Source organism: Pithys albifrons, chromosome 29 (genome assembly GCF_047495875.1).
Source record: "Pithys albifrons albifrons isolate INPA30051 chromosome 29, PitAlb_v1, whole genome shotgun sequence".
Lineage (NCBI taxonomy): Eukaryota > Metazoa > Chordata > Aves > Passeriformes > Thamnophilidae > Pithys > Pithys albifrons.
The window spans coordinates 2,213,623-2,234,428 of NC_092486.1; the positions used below are offsets into that span (position 1 = coordinate 2,213,623).

The 20,806-nt window shown below is 49.2% G+C and overlaps 1 protein-coding gene across 2 annotated transcripts in view; it reads right to left on the reverse strand.

The window, feature by feature from the left end:
• PPP2R2A (protein phosphatase 2 regulatory subunit Balpha) overlaps positions 1-20,606 on the reverse strand; it is a 52,794-nt gene extending 32,188 nt beyond the window's left edge. Inside the window, exons 1-2 of one of the 2 annotated variants that reach the window (XM_071579089.1) lie at positions 20,357-20,606; positions 15,305-15,379 (exon numbers count right to left, since the gene is read on the reverse strand). In XM_071579089.1, the coding sequence (XP_071435190.1) occupies positions 15,305-15,379; positions 20,357-20,363 (82 nt within the window). In that variant the 5' untranslated portion in view covers positions 20,364-20,606. Of the gene's footprint in view, positions 1-15,304; positions 15,380-17,245; positions 17,303-20,356 lie in introns of those variants that run through there. The other variant, XM_071579088.1, reaches the window with a different exon arrangement.
• Between the last annotated feature and the right edge of the window lie 200 nt (positions 20,607-20,806).

The window sequence follows — 20,806 nt, forward strand, 5'->3', positions numbered from 1 at the left end:
AATGCTCTTTGTCTTCCCACTGCCCTCTGAGGCATCTCAGTGTTGTGAGCCACGAGCTGGCTGGGCTGAGCACAGCAGGTGTCCTGCTGCAGGAACACAGCCCTTTCTGCCAGCCCCTGCTGCTTCCAGGAGAGGGCTGGCAATTCCAGAAGGGTCTGGAGCAAAATGGAAGACCCTGGATACTCCTTTTACATACACAAAAAAAGAAACCAAAGTAAAACTCAGCTTTAGAAAAAGCCCCAAGCAGCCAAAACCAAATCAAACCAATGACTGGCCAGACTTTGAGAACGAAGATTTGGGAAGACAATGACGTGAAACTGTAAGAACAGAGGGAGAAAAGGCAGATTAATTATACAGAAAGTTTTAAACTCTGGGGTAAAAAGCCACTCCTGACAGTTCCACATTGCACTAAAGCAGAATGTCAACATTTCACTATTCCCTCTGCAAACAGGGCCATTGCCCCACTGCTGGGCTGTGTAAGGAACAGTCTGTGGGTTCAACTTCAACTCTCTTTGCTCATATTGATCTATGGGAAGAAACACCCTCAGAGGTGAATCCCAATCCACTGCCAGTGGATTTGCCCATGGGAAAGAAAGTCCATGATCAAACACATGTCACAGAATCCTAGAATGTATTGGGTTGGAAAAGACCTCCAAGATCATCAAGTCCAACCCTTGATCCAACCCCACTGTGATCACCAGCCCAGGGCACCAAGTGCCCTGGGCTGGTGATCACAGTGGGGTTGGATCAAGACATGGTGGATTCTCACAGTAGGGTTGGATCAAGACATGGATTCTCACAGTAGGGTTGGATCAAGACATGGTGGATTCTCCCTCAGTGCCACATCCACAGAATCACAGAATGGATTGGGTTGGAAAAGACCTCTGAGATCATCAAGTCCAACCCTTGGTCCAACTCCAGTCCCTTTACCAGATCATGGCACTCAGTGCCACGGCCAAGCTCAGGTTCAAACCCTCCAGGGATGGGGAATCCACCCCCTCTCTGGGCAGCCCATTCCAATCCCTGAGCACTCTCTCTGCAAAGAATTTCTTTCTGCTCTCCAACTTCAATTTCCCCTGGCAGAGTTTGAGCCCATCGTGCCCCCTTGTCCTATTGCTGAGTGCCTGGGAGAAGAGACCAACCCCCAGCTGGCCACAACTTCCCTTCAGGCAGTTCCAGACAGTGCTGAGGTCACCTCTGAGCCTCCTCTTCTCCAGGCTGAACACCCCCAGCTCCCTCAGCCTCTCCCCACAGCACTTGTGCTCCAGTCCCAAACAACTGTAACCATGAAAAGGCTGAGGAAGAGGCTGAGCTGTTCCCAATTCCAGTGTTTCCCACGTTGCCCTCAAACCATTCTCATCTCTCCAAGAGCAACAATCTGACCCTGAACTCTCATCCCATTCCTGTGGCTTCACCTCCTATTCCACCACAAACTCTTGTTAAGAAGGACAAATTAAATCTGGTCCAGCATAAAATTAATCTGACAACAAATAAATGAAGTCCAGGAAAATAGTCCAGGAACTCTTATACAAGTGTCTTTAAAAATCATTATACATTTATGAAAGCCAAAGCTTTATTTCAGTAATGCAGCTCTTTTCTGCTGGACCATTTTACTTTACAGATTTAAATTATTTGAAAATAAAACAAGACCTTCAGACTACATTTATAAGCACAAACTGGCACAGGTCGTGACTCCTCAAAACATCATTTAACAACAGCACAGAGACCAGCTGGAATCACTGCCTGTGAGAATCAAAGAATGGTCACTGAAATACTTTTTATATTCATCAGGAAAAAAAAGGAAAATACAGTTACTGAGTTACTGGCATTCAACAGACAAGAATATATTAGTAATTAGTCTGTATTTTAAATAAGCAACTATAATATGAAGTCTCAATTACCTTAACTGCTCCTGAATATATGCAATTATCTTTTCTCAAGTTCTCTAACCCAGAGTGCCAAGCATGTGTGTTTGCAGATCACATTATTCCCAGAGAATTAATTTAAGAACTGCAATTGAAAACCCAAAGAGAAACATTTCCACACAAAAAATCATTTTCTGTACCAGGGAAACCCATCTTTGTTACAATGCAACCCTTTTAAACCCTCTCCTTTTAAACCCTCTCCCTTTAAACCCTCTCCCTTTAAACCCTCTCCCTTTAAACCCTCTCCCTTTAAACCCTCTCCTTTTAAACCCTCTCCCTTTAAACCCTCTCCCTTTAAACCCTCTTTTCCTGACCCTAATATTTTCTTCCCAAATTAGATGGGAGCAGAACTGCCCCAGGGGTTTAACATGTGACCCAAATATGCTGCTTTTCTTCCTGGTGCCATCACTTGTGGATAATACACTGGGATAAAGAATGGCTGACCAAAGGAATAACTTCTCCTCCAGTGCTTACCAAAAGGCTGCTACCTCAGGAGAGGGAAGGGAGCAGCTTCTGCTCCTGCCACTGGATTAGTCGTGCACAGAAGCCTCAAATAATTGTTTTCAGGAATATCAACTCATCAGTGCAGTACCTGATGGTGGGACTTGGATTCAAAGGCAAATTAACAACAGCAAGCTGGAGAAAAGAAGGCAAGAGCACCCTCATGTCCCACCACCTGCTGCCCAGAGCCCTGTGCCAAAGCAGGACTGGGGGGGAAGCCAGGAAGTGAGAAATGTGCATCCAATTAAGGAAATCCTGCTATAAAAATCATTAGCAAGTGAACACACACAAGGTATCAACACTTTATCTCTTAAGATAAGAGACTTTCTTAGGCTTCCCCTGTTTTCCAAGAAATAACAGAATGAGCACGTCCTTTATTCCCAGTTTCCTGACACACTGAGGGAATAACAGAATTAGGAGGTCCTTTATTCCCAGTTTACTGACACACTGAGGGAATAACAGAATTAGGAGGTCCTTTATTCCCAGTTTACTGACACACTGAGGGAATAACAGAATGTGCAGGTCCTTTATTCCCAGTTTACTGACACACTGAGGGAATAACAGAATTAGGAGGTCCTTTATTCCCAGTTTACTGACACACTGAGGGAATAACAGAATTAGGAGGTCCTTTATTCCCAGTTTACTGACACACTGAGGGAATAACAGAATTAGGAGGTCCTTTATTCCCAGTTTACTGACACACTGAGGGAATAACAGAATTAGGAGGTCCTTTATTCCCAGTTTACTGACACACTGAGGGAATAACAGAATTAGGAGGTCCTTTATTCCCAGTTTACTGACACACTGAGGGAATAACAGAATTAGGAGGTCCTTTATTCCCAGTTTACTGACACACTGAGGGAATAACAGAATTAGGAGGTCCTTTATTCCCAGTTTACTGACACACTGAGGGAATAACAGAATTAGGAGGTCCTTTATTCCCAGTTTACTGACACACTGAGGGAATAACAGAATTAGGAGGTCCTTTATTCCCAGTTTACTGACACACTGAGGGAATAACAGAATGAGCATGTCCTTTATTCCCAGTTTATTGACACACTGAGGGAAAAACAGAATGTGCAGGTCCTTTATTCCCAGTTTACTGACACACTGACCCCACAAAAGCAGCATTGGGTTGGTGTGTGTGGTGCAAGAGCATAACTGAGCTACAGCACCATAACAAAGCTGGAATTTCACATGTTCCACTCAAGCACAAAGCCTGGAAAACTGTCCTGACATGGTTATATTGACTGTGAGACCTTCTTAAAAGAGATTATTCCAAATTGGTTTGGATCAATAAATACTTCCTGCATTTATCTGCTTTCAGTTTCATTGGAACGTGGTAACTGCTGTCTCTGCTCACATTCACACACCAAACATCCACCTAAGCCAAGGCTTTTCAGTCCATTCAATCCTTTCTTTAAAAGTGCAAACCTCAGTTTCAAGCCATTACTGAACACTGAGTTTAGAGAATCACAGAATGGATTGGGTTGGAAGAGACCTCTGAGATCATCAAGTCCAACCCTTGATCCAACCCCACTGTGATCACCAGCCCAGGGCACAGAGTGCCCTGGGCTGGTGATCACAGTGGGGTTGGATCAAGATGTGATGGATTCTCCCTGGGCTGATGATCACAGTAGGGTTGGATCAAGACCTGGTGGATTCTCACAGTGGGGTTGGATCAAGATGTGGTGGATTCTCCCTGGGCTGATGATCACAGTAGGGTTGGATCAAGACATGGTGGATTCTCCCAGTGGGGTTGGATCAAGACATGGTGGATTCTCCCTCAGTGCCACATCCACAGAATCACAGAATGGATTGGGTTGGAAAAGCCCTCCCAGATCATCAAGTCCAACCCTTGGTCCAACTCCAGTCCCTTTACCAGATCATGGCACTCAGTGCCACAGCCAAGCTCAGGTTCAAACCCTCCAGGGATGGGGAATCCACCCCCTCTCTGGGCAGCCCATTCCAATCCCTCAGCACTCTCTCTGCAAAGAGCTTCTTCCTGATGTCCAACCTAAACCTCCCCTGGCACAGCTTAAGCCCCTGCCCTCTTGTTCTCCTGCTGGTTGCCTGAGAGAAGAGACCAACCCCCCCTGGGTCCAACCTCCTGTCAGGGAGTTGTAGAGAGTGAGAAGGTCTCCCCTGAGCCTCCTCTTCTTCAGGCTGAACACTCCCAGCTCCCTCAGCCTCTCCCCACAGCACTTGTGCTCCAGTCCCTTCTCCAGCCTCGTTGCTCTTCTCACTTGGGTTGGAAGAGACCTCCGAGATCATCAAGTCCAACCCTTGATCCAACCCCACTGGGATCACTCTGGCACTCTGTGCCCTGGGCTGGTGATCCCAGTGGGGTTGGATCAAGACATGGTGGATTCTCCCAGTGGGGTTGGATCAAGATGTGGTGGATTCTCACTCAGTGCCACATCCACAGAATCACAGAATGGATTGGGTTGGAAAAGCCCCCCAAGATCATCAAGTCCAACCCTTGGGCCAACTCCAGTCCCTTTACCAGATCATGGCACTCAGTGCCACAGCCAAGCTCAGGTTCAAACCCTCCAGGGATGGGGAATCCACCCCCTCTCTGGGCAGCCCATTCCAATGCCTGAGCACTCTCTCTGTAAAGAGCTTCTTCCTGATGTCCAACCTAAACCTCCCCTGGCACAGCTTAAGCCCCTGCCCTCTTGTTCTCCTGCTGGTTGCCTGAGAGAAGAGACCAACCCCCCTGGGTCCAACCTCCTGTCAGGGAGTTGTAGAGAGTGAGAAGGTCTCCCCTGAGCCTCCTCTTCTCCAGGCTGAACACTCCCAGCTCCCTCAGCCTCTCCCCACAGCACTTGTGCTCCAGTCCCTTCTCCAGCCTCGTTGCTCTTCTCACTTGGGTTGGAAGAGACCTCTAAGATCATCAAATCCAACCCTTGATCCAACCCCACTGGGATCACTCTGGCATTCTGTGCCCTGGGCTGGTGATCACAGTGGGGTTGGATCAAGACATGGTGGATTCTCACTCAGTGCCACATCCATAGAATCACAGAATGGATTGGGTTGTAAAAGCCCTCCCAGATCATCAAGTCCAACCCTTGGTTCAACTCCAAGTTCTGAAGAACTTTTCACTCCACACTAAAAATACTGTAGAGACAGTTTTGGTCCTGAATATTACAGAGCTCTGAAAATATGAAAGAAAGGTCTGCAAAACACCCTTCAGGCAGTTACTGAAACATCTTCTATAATGCAATTGCTTTGGGAGCACAGTGCTGCCCACAGATTAAAGAACAAACTGGAGCCTTAACTTGGTACTATCAGTAATTGATGTTTTTGCTGCACAGCAGATTTAATTGCACATTTAAACAGCAGCTCAAACAAAGGCAGCCCAATTCTACAGCACTTAATGTGAGACAATACACGAGTTTGGGTGAAGATGAAACCCCAAACGAGGGATCCATTTTTCAAATCATATTAAGGCTGATAAAACACGATAAGAGAAGATTATCACTTGTCAGATTAGCTTTTAAAGTGCTTTACAGTAAAGCAATCAGTAATAATCCATCTCCCATTTAAGTGGTATTATTTTCCTACAACAACTTCAAAGAAACTCCACTGTGCTGATATAACAAGCTGGTTTTGCTAACAGAGCTACTAAACACTCAGCAAAGCTCATTTCCACACACTGCTGAGTGGATGAGGCAGAAAAACCTCTCCAAGTGTTCTAAAATAATCTGTCACTTAGAACAACACTGATACTGTAACAGCATTTTATTGCTGGCCTTCAGATACATACTCGGAACAGGCTGTATTAGAACAGCACAAAGGTTTAAAGTCCTTTTCAGCAGTTATTTTACCCCTCCTTACAGCACACAGACATCAGGGGCTTGCACTGACTGTACACAAAGTCCTGTAAAGGGACCAACCCTCTCCCACAGCTCCCCACACCACAGAATCATAGAATGGATTGGGTTGGAAAAGACCTCCGAGATCATCAAGTCCAACCCTTGATCCAACCCCACTGGGATCACCAGCCCAGGGCACTCTGTGCAGTAGGGTTGGATCAAGACATGGTGGATTCTCCCTCAGTGCCACATCCATAGAATCACAGAATCAGAGAATGGATTGGGTTGGAAAAGCCCTCCCAGATCATCAAGTCCAACCCTTGGTCCAACTCCAGTCCCTTTACCAGATCATGGCACTCAGTGCCACGGCCAAGCTCAGGTTCAAACCCTCCAGGGATGGGGAATCCACCCCCTCTCTGGGCAGCCCATTCCAATCCCTGAGCACTCTCTCTGCAAAGAATTTCTTTCTGCTCTCCAACTTCAATTTCCCCTGGCAGAGCTTGAGCCCATCGTGCCCCCTTGTCCTATTGCTGAGTGCCTGGGAGAAGAGACCAACCCCCACCTGGCCACAACTTCCCTTCAGGGAGTTCCAGACAGTGCTGAGGTCACCTCTGAGCCTCCTCTTCTCCAGGCTGAACATCCCCAGCTCCCTCAGCCTCTCCCCACAGCACTTGTGCTCCAGTCCCTTCTCCAGCCTCGTTGCTCTTCTCACTTGGGTTGGAAGAGACCTCTGAGATCATCAAACCCAACCCTTGGTCCAACTCCAGTCCCTTTACCAGATCATGGCACTCAGTGCCACGGCCAAGCTCAGGTTCAAACCCTCCAGGGATGGGGAATCCACCCCCTCTCTGGGCAGCCCATTCGAATCCCTGAGCACTCTCTCTGCAAAGAATTTCTTTCTGCTCTCCAACTTCAATTTCCCCTGGCAGAGCTTGAGCCCATCGTGCCCCCTTGTCCTATTGCTGAGTGCCTGGGAGAAGAGACCAACCCCCAGCTGGCCACAACTTCCCCTCAGCCACTCCACCACCACCACACTCTGCTGGCACAGACACACAAAGAGACTCACACCAGGGTTCAATCCAGTCAAAAACCCGCAATTTTACCGATTTTTCAGCTGGCTCAGCTTCCCCAACCGGTTCCTCGTGCAGTGACGTGAACGGCCGTGCCAGCAGAGTGGGAAGGAGTTGCCTCTTTAAGCAGAAATGCTGCCAAACATGTAGCTGTGGCCTAAATAGGCAACTCAGGAGAACAGAAAGGAGGAAAGGAAAAAAAAGAAAGCAAGGCAGACAGCAGAGCCAGGAACACCCAGCTCTTAACTCTTCCCTCAGCACTGCAAGTTCAGTCTTCATTTTAGTTCTCCCAACACACGTTCTGGGAAGCTGCAGCTACCACAGAAACCTATTTTTAGGGTAGAAATACTCAAACCAGATCCATCCAGGGCTGCTGCTGTTTGTGCTGTGCACTCTGATGGCTCAGGCACCTGATTTTCAACACAAAAATCCCACTCCTTCTTCTCACTAAGTTTACATTGACCAAAGAGGTTCCAAGAACAGCAAAGCCCCACGGAAGGAACAGAACAATAACTGGCCAGCCTGACTGACAAGCTGAAGTGCCCCAACCACCACAGCCATGCCAGAGAGAGGCCTGAATCACTCCTGGGGAGCTGAACAGCCACTGGTTGTTTTTTTTCCTGAGTGCTAAATGCTCTTTGTTTGGGGGACTTCACACTTTGAATGCACACTCAAGTCCATCCAGAGCAGCAGTTCCTAGAACACAGTAGCCCATTTCTCTCTCTGGATAGAGACAGTCATTCTGCAAACAGCTGAAGTAAAAGGGCTAAAACACAGAAGCAGACTCAGGAATATAAAGCAGGACTATAACCAGGGGTCTTTTTACTCCTTATTTCTTTATTGATTTCAAACCACCTCTTAATAACAAATTTGTTACTAGTCCTTGCTCCTTTTCACTCCTTATTTCTTTATTTATTTCAAACCACCTCTTAATAACAAATTTATTACTAGTCCTTGCTCCTTTTCACTCCTTATTTCTTTATTTATTTCAAACCACCTCTTAATAACAAATTTATTACTAGTCCTTGCTCCTTTTCACTCCTTATTTCTTTATTTATTTCAAACCACCTCTTAATAACAAATTTATTACTAGTCCTTGCTCCTTTTCACTCCTTATTTCTTTATTTATTTCAAACCACCTCTTAATAACAAATTTATTACTAGTCCTTGCTCCTTTTCACTCCTTATTTCTTTATTTATTTCAAACCACCTCTTAATAACAAATTTGTTACTAGTCCTTGCTCCTTTTCACTCCTTATTTCTTTATTTCAAACCACCTCTTAATAACAAATTTGTTACTAGTCCTTGCTCCTTTTTACTCCTTATTTCTTTATTTATTTCAAACCACCTCTTAATAACAAATTTATTACTAGTCCTTGCTCCTTTTTACTCCTTATTTCTTTATTTATTTCAAACCACCTCTTAATAACAAATTTGTTACTAGTCCTTGCTCTTTTTTACTCCTTATTTCTTTATTTATTTCAAACCACCTCTTAATAACAAATTTTTTACTAGTACTTGCTCCTTTTTATTCCTTATTTATTTATTTCAAACCACTTCTTAAAAACAAATTATTAATAGTCCTTGCTCCTTTTTACTCTTTATTTATTTATTTCAATCCACCTCTTAATAACAAATTTGTTACTAGTCCTTGCTCCTTTTTACTCCTTATTTATTTATTTCAAACCACCTCTTAATTACAAATTTATTACTAGTCCTTGCTCCTTTTTATTCTTTATTTATTTATTTCAAACCACCTCTTAATTACAAATTTATTACTAGTCCTTGCTCCTTTTTATTCTTTATTTATTTATTTCAAACCACCTCTTAATTACAAATTTATTACTAGTCCTTGCTCCTTTTTATTCTTTATTTATTTATTTCAAACCACCTCTTAATAACAGATTTATTACTAGTCCTTGCTCCTTGTGGCTGATGTTACAAAACATCACCACAGGCCTCAGAGCCCCAAATTATCTTCCCTCCCACAACTGTACCCCAACCCTTCCTCAGCAATACAATCCCAACCTCACACTGTCCCTCCTTTCCTGAGGAGGACTTTATGTACTCAGTTCCTTTCATCCTCTCCCATTCCATCAATTCCCATTTAAAAAGCCCAAATTGTGGTAAAATTGCATTTTTTTACAGTTCTCCTCATTCCTGGCTTCAGTTTTCCTTACTCAGAGATAAGACTTTTCATGCATTCAAGACAAACTACCCTTGCTGAGGCAACAACAGCTCCTGTTGCTGCTCTGAAATTTTGAAGTCTGTCAAAAATAAATATCAAACTACACCTGACAGCTACAACCAAACACTGAAAGAATTCCTGAAGGAGGGATTTGGCCTGTTTTGGCTCTAAAAGAGGGAACAGGAAGCAAGTCACAAGTAATTAACAAAGCAGCACAAAATGGTTAAGCATCAGACTTCAAAATTAAGTTATTAATCAGCATGCACAGCAAATAAATATTCAGGTGCTGCTTTCAGAGACAACATGGACATGAAATAGTTAAAACAACTTGTGAAAAATGACCAGCAATCACTCGGGGTTAAAGCTGAGGACTTCAGTTCCTGGCTCCCAGCCTTGGACCCAGACTATCAGACTGGTCCATATCTCTGAATTACACCTGAAAGAACATTCAGATACAGCAGTTTGACTCTTTTCCTTCTGTCAAGCAATTAAACAACTTTGCCTTAATTTGTTCTGAAGCACAAACTCACTCCATTAAGCAAGTGCCTGGTTAGAGACAGTTCAAACTCACACTCTTTAGTTGTTCCCAAGTACTCCACCACATCTTGGAGAACACAAGAGTAAACCCAACAAAACTGGGGCTGAAAATCTCTGTAATCCTTTTCCATAATCATTCCCAGAAAGGCAACTTGGACTAAGAAAACACCTGAGTCATTCTGGATAATTTAATCTTTCCTGCACTGAAACTGTGATGGCACAAGATGAGCATTACAGACCTTTGATAACCTGATCATTGAACTTATAATAAACAATCACTGTGTGTTCTTCACTGCAGAACTCCTGTCTAACCCCCGAGCTCCCGCCCGTCCGAGCCCAGAGCTCCCGCCCGTCCGAGCCCAGAGCTCCCGCCCGACCCCAGAGCTCCCGTCCCACCGAGCCCAGAGCTCCCGCCCGACCCCAGAGCTCCCGTCCCACCGAGCCCAGAGCTCCCGTCCGTCCGACCCACCCCAGAGCTCCCGTCCTGTCCAACCCCAGAGCTCCCGTCCTGTCCAACCCCAGAGCTTCCGTCCGTCCGACCCACCCCAGAGCTCCCGTCCGTCCGACCCACCCCAGAGCTCCCGTCCGTCCCACCCCAGAGCTCCCGTCCAGTCCAACCCCAGAGCTCCCGTCCGTCCGACCCACCCCAGAGCTCCCGTCCGTCCGACCCACCCCAGAGCTCCCGTCCTGTCCAACCCCAGAGCTCCCGTCCCGTCCAACCCCAGAGCTCCCGTCCCGTCCAACCCCAGAGCTCCCGTCCCGTCCAACCCCAGAGCTCCCGTCCCGTCCAACCCCAGAGCTCCCGTCCCGTCCAACCCCAGAGCTTCCGTCCGTCCGACCCACCCCAGAGCTCCCGTCCGTCCGACCCACCCCAGAGCTCCCGTCCGTCCGACCCACCCCAGAGCTCCCGTCCGACCCACCCCAGAGCTCCCGTCCGACCCACCCCAGAGCTCCCGTCCAGTCCGACCCCAGAGCTCCCGTCCAGTCCGACCCCAGAGCTCCCGTCCTGTCCGACCCCAGAGCTCCCGTCCTGTCCGACCCCAGAGCTCCCGCCCGTCCGACCCACCCCAGAGCTCCCGCCCGTCCGACCCACCCCAGAGCTCCCGCCCGTCCGACCCACCCCAGAGCTCCCGCCCGTCCGACCCACCCCAGAGCTCCCGCCCGTCCGACCCACCCCAGAGCTCCCGCCCGTCCGACCCACCCCAGAGCTCCCGCCCGTCCGACCCACCCCAGAGCTCCCGTCCGTCCGACCCACCCCAGAGCTCCCGCCCGTCCGACCCACCCCAGAGCTCCCGCCCGTCCGACCCACCCCAGAGCTCCCGCCCGTCCCACCCCAGAGCTCCCGTCCAGTCCCACCCCAGAGCTCCCGTCCAGTCCCACCCCAGAGCTCCCGTCCAGTCCCACCCCAGAGCTCCCGTCCAGTCCCACCCCAGAGCTCCCGTCCAGTCCCACCCCAGAGCTCCCGTCCAGTCCCACCCCAGAGCTCCCGTCCAGTCCCACCCCAGAGCTCCCGTCCTGTCCCACCCCAGAGCTCCCGTCCTGTCCAACCCCAGAGCTCCCGTCCTGTCCAACCCCAGAGCTCCCGTCCAGTCCCACCCCAGAGCTCCCGTCCAGTCCCACCCCAGAGCTCCCGTCCTGTCCAACCCCAGAGCTCCCGTCCTGTCCAACCCCAGAGCTCCCGTCCTGTCCAACCCCAGAGCTCCCGTCCTGTCCAACCCCAGAGCTCCCGTCCTGTCCAACCCCAGAGCTCCCGTCCTGTCCAACCCCAGAGCTCCCGTCCAGTCCAACCCCAGAGCTCCCGTCCAACCCCAGAGCTCCTGTCTAATCCCACATCCTGGCTCTGGATTCTCCAGAGTACATGGCAAAAAGCTGAACATAAATATATTGTAGGATTGGGCTTCAGCAGGACAAATATGAAATTAAGGGAGGAAAAGGATTTCAGCACAGGCTGTACAAGCCACAACCCCTTTGCCCTCATACAATAAACTGGTAAATCACAAAAAGACAAACTCCTGTCATCAGTTCAAATTAAACACCCCAGTTATAACAAAACTGGCACTGAGATTTCAATTTATAACCTGACTCCTGTGCTTAATTGTGACCTGACAGGGCCAGATCACAGTTTACAGCCAAGGATAAATTCCATCCATACCAAGGGAAGAGAAGCTTGTTCTGCTCCTCACCAGAAAAGCTGTGACACAGCCAGGCCCCACACACAATTCATTAACATCTTCCCTCAAGTTTTAATTACACTTTTCCCTCCTTCCTCTCACAGGTCACATCCATCCATCACAGGGCGCTTGGAAGGCCAGAAAATTAAACAATCTGTATCACAGTTCATGTTTCAGCCACCAAAGTTACCAAATACTGACTCTGCAGCAGCCCAAAAGTATTCCCAGAATTACAGCGATACACGGGATGTGTCTCAGGGCAGAGCTGACCTTAAATACACCACCAGCTACACAGGAACATTCCTGACAAGACTTTTACAGTTGCTGCCACCATTACTGTACTAAAAATGTTACTCTCCAAAATGTTGTCCTGTTTGGCTTTGCTCCCCAGTGATTAATGTAATTAAATGCTGCATTTTCCTGGTTAACTCTGTTATTAGCTTAATTTAAGCCACTTTCCAATGCAGATATTGCAACACTAATTTATCAGCAGGAAGAAAGTGAAACTCCCACTTCTTTCAGGTTTGTTTTCACTGAAGTTTCAGCATTCCAAGGCAAAAACTGGGGTTTAAAATTTGAGTTCTAAAGCCATTCCTAAGCCACATCTTCACACCCACAGACAAATTGGTGCTGTCCTCACCACAGACACAACTGGAGTGCAGAGCTGTTCACTGGCAGACCACAGTGGTTAAACAGTCATTAAGGCTGAGACAGGCAGGTTTCCTTTAGCTTTCACCACGGGGCTGCCACAGGAGAGCAGATGGAAAGGCAGGAAAAAAGGGAAAAAAGGTCCTCAGGCTGCACTTGGATCCACTGTCAACTTGGGTATCCAAAGGACCAGAAGCTGCTGCTCCAATTTGTGCAAGAACCACACAAGGCCCCATGTCCTAAAAGTGAACCTTAAAGTCAGAATCACAGAGTGGATTGGGTTGGAAAAGCCCTCCGAGATCATCAAGTCCAACCTTTGACCTCAGCACTGTCTGGAACTGCCTGAAGGGAAGTTGTGGCCAGCTGGGGGTTGGTCTCTTCTCCCAGGCACTCAGCAATAGGACAAGGGGGCACGATGGGCTCAAGCTCTGCCAGGGGAAACTGAAGTTGGAGAGCAGAAAGAAATTCTTTGCAGAGAGAGTGCTCAGGGATTGGAATGGGCTGCCCAGAGAGGGGGTGGATTCCCCATCCCTGGAGGGTTTGAAACTGAGCTTGGCCGTGGCACTGAGTGCCATGATCTGGTCAAGGGACTGGAGTTGGACCAAGGGTTGCACTTGATGATCTGGGAGGGCTTTTCCAACCCAATCCATTCTATGATTCTCTGATTCTCTCCAGGCAGTTCAGTTTCAGAATGTTTTGCACTATATTAAGCTTTGTTACCTTCAGGCTCATCCCAAGGCAGGTGTAGCTGACAACAAAACCGAACCACACTTTGGGTCTCAAGGCAGAAGATAGTCCCAGAATGGTCCCTACGTCCCCCAGAATGGTCCCGAGTCCCCCAGAATGGTCCCCGAGTCCCCCAGAATGGTCCCCGAGTCCCCCAGAATGGTCCCTCTCCCCCTGTTTTGGAAGCTCAGCTACCTGCCTACCTGCAAGTGAAGGCACTGAACCCCTTTGCAGGCCCCCCTGAGCCCAGCCCGTGGCTCCAGCAGGCACAGAGCAGCTCCAGCCTGGCAGGGGGCACGAGGCTGGCCAGGCTCCTTTCGTAACAACAAACACAGCACTTCAGAACAGCTCAGGAAGTTCAGGACAGGCTATTTCCTCACTTCTGCATTTCCACAGCCCTGCAAAAGCCACTTTTCTATACACCTATCTAAGTTTATTACTATTACATGCATGTCAACATGTCTATTTTAACAAAGAATTATTTCCAAGTGCCTGCCACGCAACCACAGCTTCCTCAGTATTTGTATTTAATTAAGGATTTAGTCTGATATGTAAATAAACCAAAGGTTATTACAGAATTTAAAGCCTGACGAGGGAAAATTGTACCATGTTTAGCAGCAGTTTTGAGTTCAAGCTTTAAAAACCACTTCCTGAAGAGTTTAAAATTAAACTTGAAATTGTTACAGCTTTCTCTTTCCCAAAAAAACATCTTTCATCTTACAAATGACAGGAGCCTTTGACAGAGCATTGCTTGCCTCATGCTGTAGCTAATAAATAAAAACAAGTCACTTATGTTTATACTGCTTTTTTTTTGGCCTTTGGAAGCTGATTTGAACCACATGTCATATGGGGAAATAATGGAAACTGTAGTTAATGCTTTTCTAAATATAACATTAATCTCACTTGTAAGTCAGAGCATTCAAGATATGTAAAAAAAGAAAAAAACCTCAGGAATTACATAAGTGACAAGGCCAACTGCTTGCAAAAATAAAAATTAACTCCAGATCTTACAGGCTGCCTTGAGCAAACAGGACTTTGCAGCCAAAGAAACTCAGAAATCAGAGGGACTTCCCTCCAAGAACATCCCAGAGGAGATTTTGCTCCCCAGAACAGGGAAAACACCATTCCTTTAACCATCCCAAATCCAAGGAAAAGCAAATAACCAGCACAGTTTTTGCAGGGCCAATCAGGGGCAGCCATCTCAGTGCAAGATGACACTTGTCACTGCCAACTTCCAAAAGTTTCAGACAATCTCCAGGATTATTTCAAACACAAATCTGCTCTTTATGCAATAACTAAGCACACAAAACACTCAGATTTCTTCCTGTCCTGGTTAATAGGAGCTGGAAAGATTGGGAAAATTACTTTATTTAGTATTTAGATCTTCAAAGAGCATAAATATGAAATAATTCTCACAACACCTCCCTGTGGAATGCCAGTATCACATTCCCCATTTTGCAGATTAGGAACAAAACACAAACCAAGAGCTGAGTGGCAAAAAAATCTGAGCAATCCTGAAAAACAATTCCAGCAAAAATAGTTTGGAAGCCTGAAGTTTTTTCACAGGACTCTCAAAGCACCATTTCATCCCGAATCTGGTATGGGAATGCAGATTAAATGTCTGTTTGCTTTGCTCAACCCGAGTACAGCCGAGATATTTCACTGATTGCAAACACAAGGTGGTAAAGAAACAGAAAACAGGAGAAAATGTCACTCTTACCTTCTGCTACATCATCATCCACAGCGCCTTTCACCTGAGAAAAACACCACTGAATGTCATTTCCTCCTCCAGCTCCTGCAAAAAACAAGGCAGAAGGAACAATTGAGGAGCTGCCCCCCCGGCACAGCCCCAGCACACAATGGATGTGGCTCCAACCCTCGGGAGCCGAGCACGCCCACGGCACTTCCTCCCCCCGCCCTCCCCACCTTCTTCCTCCGCACGTTGTTTTTGTCAGCCCTCAATGCAACGCTGGGGCAAACCCAGGGCGGGACAAGGGGGCAAAAAAGCTCCTCTCCCCAACAGCTCGCCGGGCTAATTCATTAAGTGCGAATTTCAAACGTGGTTTGTATAAAGGTTCTTCCTATTTGAGCGGTCAGAGAGCTCGAAACACACACGAACAACTCGAAACACACACACACACACACGGGAACAGCTCGAAACACACACACACAGGGGAACAGCTCGAAACACACACACACACACACAGGGGAACAGCTCGAAACACACACACACACAGGGGAACAGCTCGAAACACACACACACACACGGGAACAGCTCGAAACACACACACACACACACGGGAACAGCTCGAAACACACACACACACGGGAACAGCTCGAAACACACACACACAGGGGAACAGCTCGAAACACACACACACACACACAGGGGAACAGCTCGAAACACACACACACACAGGGGAACAGCTCGAAACACACACGCGGGAACAGCTCGAAACACACACGCGGGAACAGCTCGAAACACACACACACACACACACACGGGAACAGCTCGAAACACACACACACACACACGGGAACAGCTCGAAACACACACACACACACACACACACGGGAACAGCTCGAAACACACACACACACACACACACACACACGGGAACAGCTCGAAACACACACACACACAGGGGAACAGCTCGAAACACACACACACACACACACGGGAACAGCTCGAAACACACACACACACAGGGGAACAGCTCGAAACACACACACACACACACACGGGAACAGCTCGAAACACACACACACACACACACACGGGAACAGCTCGAAACACACACGAACAACTTAAAATATAAACCAAGTAACTCTAAATATAAATCGAACAACTTTCAATATAAATCAAGCAACTTTCAAGATAATCCAAGCACCTATAAAATATAAACCAAGCATCTTTAAAATACAAACCAATAAACTTTAAAATAACCAAATATAATATAAACCAAATATAAATATAAATATAATTCAAGCAACTTTAAAATATAGCCAAATATAAACCAAATATAAATATAAACCCAGGCAACTTTCAATATAATCCAAGCAACTTTAAAATATAATCCAAGCAACTTTAAAATATAATCCAAGCAACTTTAAAATATAATCCAAGCAACTTTAATTATAACCAAATATAATATAAACCAATCCACTTTCAATATAAACCAATTAACTTTCAATATAACCAAATATATTATAAACCAAATATAAATATAAACCCGAGCAACTTCCAATATAATCTGAGCAACTTCCAATATAATCTGAGCAACTTCCAATATAATCTGAGCAACTTCCAATATAATCTGAGCAACTTCCAATATAATCTGAGCAACTTTAAAATACAAACCAAACAATTTTAACTACAAACCAAGCAACTTGAAAATACAAACTATCACTTAAATATCAGCTATCAGAGCTGTACGTTTTTGGCACGTTCCAACCTCCCATTCAACACAAACCAAGCCCACGATTCGTCTCCTCCTCTCCCCAAAACCTCCACGCTAAAGGCTGAAGAAAAAGAGTTTTACCACAATTTTAGAGTCTCTTCGCAGAAGCAACGAAATTATCAGCCTGAACAACACCCCCGAAAGCAGCAAATCCGAGCAGAAAAGCAAACAAGCAATGGGATGGGAACAAGTTCTACTACCATAGAAAACGGATCGAAGAGAAAACTTGAGGAACATTTCACTGCCTGGGCGGAAGGCAGTGATTCATTTGAACCCTGCCACCAAAACACACCACAATCACCACCCATCGCTTTTGCATTTCACTGCGAGCAAATCACTGCAGGGCTGAGGACATACAGGAAGAGACAGAAATGGGCTTGTCTCGCTTGGTTGTTTTTTTTTTCCTGCCTTTTTTTTTTTTTTCCCCAAAGCCAGTGTCAAAATGGAACTTTTCCTGCACACAACTCCAACCTGCTGAGCAACAGATGGGATTTACACATTAATCCAGAGCTCTGGGGGGGCTTTGGGGATAACAAACAATACAGGAGAGACTTTTTCCTAAGTTCAGAGGGGAAAAAAGTCAAGGAGGAGGAAATCAGAAGCCCAAAAATACAATCATTCCAGAAACAACCGAGTTTCTCAGACTTAAGTGCTGGAATACAGAGAGCAGTTTGCATTTGTTTGCCTTGAATTCTTCCCTTACAGGATTACAGACACATAACCCGAGAAGGTGAAGGCAAATATCAACAATATCAGGGCAAAATGCATTTTTAGCTCTCTCTACACCATTCCTCAAAAATCCTAAAAACCATTTTTGTTCCTCCCCCAACCTCTTCATCTGTCATTCAGCAGCTGGCACCAGGGAAGCACTGGAAGGGAAATCACTGCTCTTCAACTTCAGGCTAAAATTCCCTTTTCCATACAATTTCCTTGAAGCAAGTGGGAATTTTTTCCCCCCTCCACGACTGGAACAGCCAGAGGAGGGTGGAGCACGTGCATCCGATGTAGGGGGGAAAGGGAAAGCACAAACCTCACCGAGCCTCCCATGCTCTGCTCCTCCACATGCCAAGAGCTGAAAAGACAATCCATGTGCAGAGGAGGGAGATGAATATATTCCCAAACGAAGGAATGGCAGGGAAAAGTCAGAGGGAAGAGGCACCTTCTGCAGACACAGTCCCAGCTCCCAACAGCACTTCGGGATGCAAAATGGGGAGTGAGCACAGGAAGGAATGAGAGGAAAAAACCCCACAGGAGACCTGTGTTACTTAATTACAGCCCGTACCCAAATTGTACTGGCGTTTGCAGATGCTCAGAGGGTGCGCCCGTGCCCTGGAACCTCCCTGGGCACGGCCCTGCACAGCCCCAAACCCAGCAAAGAACCCTCAGCACCACAGCCCGGAGGGGGAAACTAAAGCAGCACCGAGAACAGCGAGAGGGATAGAGGCAAAGGGGGCAGGGCCAGGCGGATCCTGGGGAGGAATCCTGCCCTGAGAGGGTGGGCAGGCCCTGGCACGGGTGGGTGCCCCACCCCTGGAGCGTCCAAGGAAAATGGGAGGTGGGTGCCCCATCCCTGGAGCGTCCAAGGAAAATGGGAGGTGGGTGCCCTATCCCTGAGGTGTCCAAAGCCAGGCTGGGAGGTGGATACTCCATCCCTGGAGTGTCCCAGGCCAGACTGGGAGGTGGATACCCCATCCCTGGAGTGTCCCAGGCCAGACTGGGAGGTGGATACCCCATCCCTGGAGTGTCCCAGGCCAGACTGGGAGGTGGATGCCCCATCCCTGGAGTGTCCCAGGCCAGACTGGGAGGTGGGTGCCCCATCCCTGGAGTGTCCAAGGCCAGACTGGGAGGTGGGTGCCCCATCCCTGGAGTGTCCAAGGAAAATGGGAGGTGGGTGCCCCACCCCTGGAGCGTCCAAGGAAAATGGGAGGTGGGTGCCCCATCCCTGGAGCGTCCAAGGAAAATGGGAGGTGGGTGCCCTATCCCTGAGGTGTCCAAAGCCAGGCTGGGAGGTGGATACTCCATCCCTGGAGTGTCCCAGGCCAGGCTGGGAGATGGATACCCCATCCCTGGGGTGTCCCAGGCCAGACTGGGATGTGGATACCTCATCCCTGGGGTGTCCCAGGCCAGACTGGGAGGTGGATACCTCATCCCTGGGGTGTCCCAGGCCAGACTGGGAGGTGGATACCCCATCCCTGGAGTGTCCCAGGCCAGACTGGGAAGTGGATACCCCATCCCTGGAGTGTCCCAGGCCAGGCTGGGAGGTGGGTGCCCCATCCCTGGAGTGTCCAAGGCCAGGCTGGGAGGTGGATACCCCATCCCTGGAGTGTCCAAGGCCAGGCTGGGAGGTGGATACCCCATCCCTGGAGTGTCCAAGGAAAATGGGAGGTGGGTGCCCCATCCCTGGATTGTCCAAGGCCAGGCTGGGAGGTGGATACTCCATCCCTGGGGTGTCCCAGGCCAGGCTGGGAGGTGGATACTCCATCCCTGGGGTGTCCCAGGCCAGGCTGGGAGGTGGATACTCCATCCCTGGGGTGTCCCAGGCCAGGCTGGGAGGTGGATACTCCATCCCTGGGGTGTCCCAGGCCAGGCTGGGAGGTGGATACTCCATCCCTGGGGTGTCCCAGGCCAGGCTGGGAGGTGGATACTCCATCCCTGGGGTGTCCCAGGCCAGGCTGGGAGGTGGATACTCCATCCCTGGGGTGTCCCAGGCCAGGCTGGGAGGTGGATACTCCATCCCTGGGGTGTCCCAGGCCAGGCTGGGAGGTGGATACTCCATCCCTGGGGTGTCCCAGGCCAGGCTGGGAGGTGGATACTCCATCCCTGGGGTGTCCCAGGCCAGGCTGGGAGGTGGATACTCCATCCCTGGGGTGTCCCAGGCCAGGCTGGGAGGTGGATACTCCATCCCTGGGGTGTCCCAGGCCAGGCTGGGAGGTGGATACTCCATCCCTGGGGTGTCCCAGGCCAGGCTGGGAGGTGGATACTCCATCCCTGGGGTGTCCCAGGCCAGGCTGGGAGGTGGATACCCCATCCCTGGGGTGTCCCAGGCCAGGCTGGGAGGTGGATCTGGCCGGACTCTGGGGTGCCTTCAGCCCAGCAGCACACCCTGCCCTGCCCGCGAGTGCCCAACTCCCCGCACGGCGCTGCCCCTCCGCCGTGCTCTTCCCCTCGAAGGAGGGGTGGGTGGGAGCAAAGCGCGGATTCCCAGCAGGCAACATTGAAAAAAATAATTAAAAAATCCAAACCAAACACCCCACGCGAGCAGGGCGGGCTGCAGGAGCCCCCCGGGCCGGAGGGGGCCGGGCTGCCCTTACCTGCCATGTTGTGCTGGCGATAGCGGCGGCGGAGGGCCGGGCGGCGCGGGCGGTGCCGGCGGGGCGGGCGGCGCGGGGCGGGCGGCGGCGGCGGGCGGCGATGGCGGCGGATGGAGGAGGAGGAGGAGGCGGAGGAGGAGGAAAAGGAGGAGGAGGTGGCAGCGGCGGCGCGGCCGCGGCGGGGCTGGGGCGGCCCCGCTCCGGCCCCCCCGGCGAGGAGCGTCCAAAATGGCGCCGGCAGAGCTGTGGGTGACGTCAGCGCAGGGCGGGAACTCAGCCGCCCTCAGGAGGGGGCGGTGCCGCCATGGACGGGGGGCTGCGCTTCATGGCCGGGAGTCCGCCCCTCATGGCCCCGCCATGGCCGGGAATCCGCCCCTCGTGGCCGGGAGTCCGCCCCTCATGGCCCCGCCATGGCTGGGATCCGCCCCTCGTGGCTGGGAGTCCGCCCCT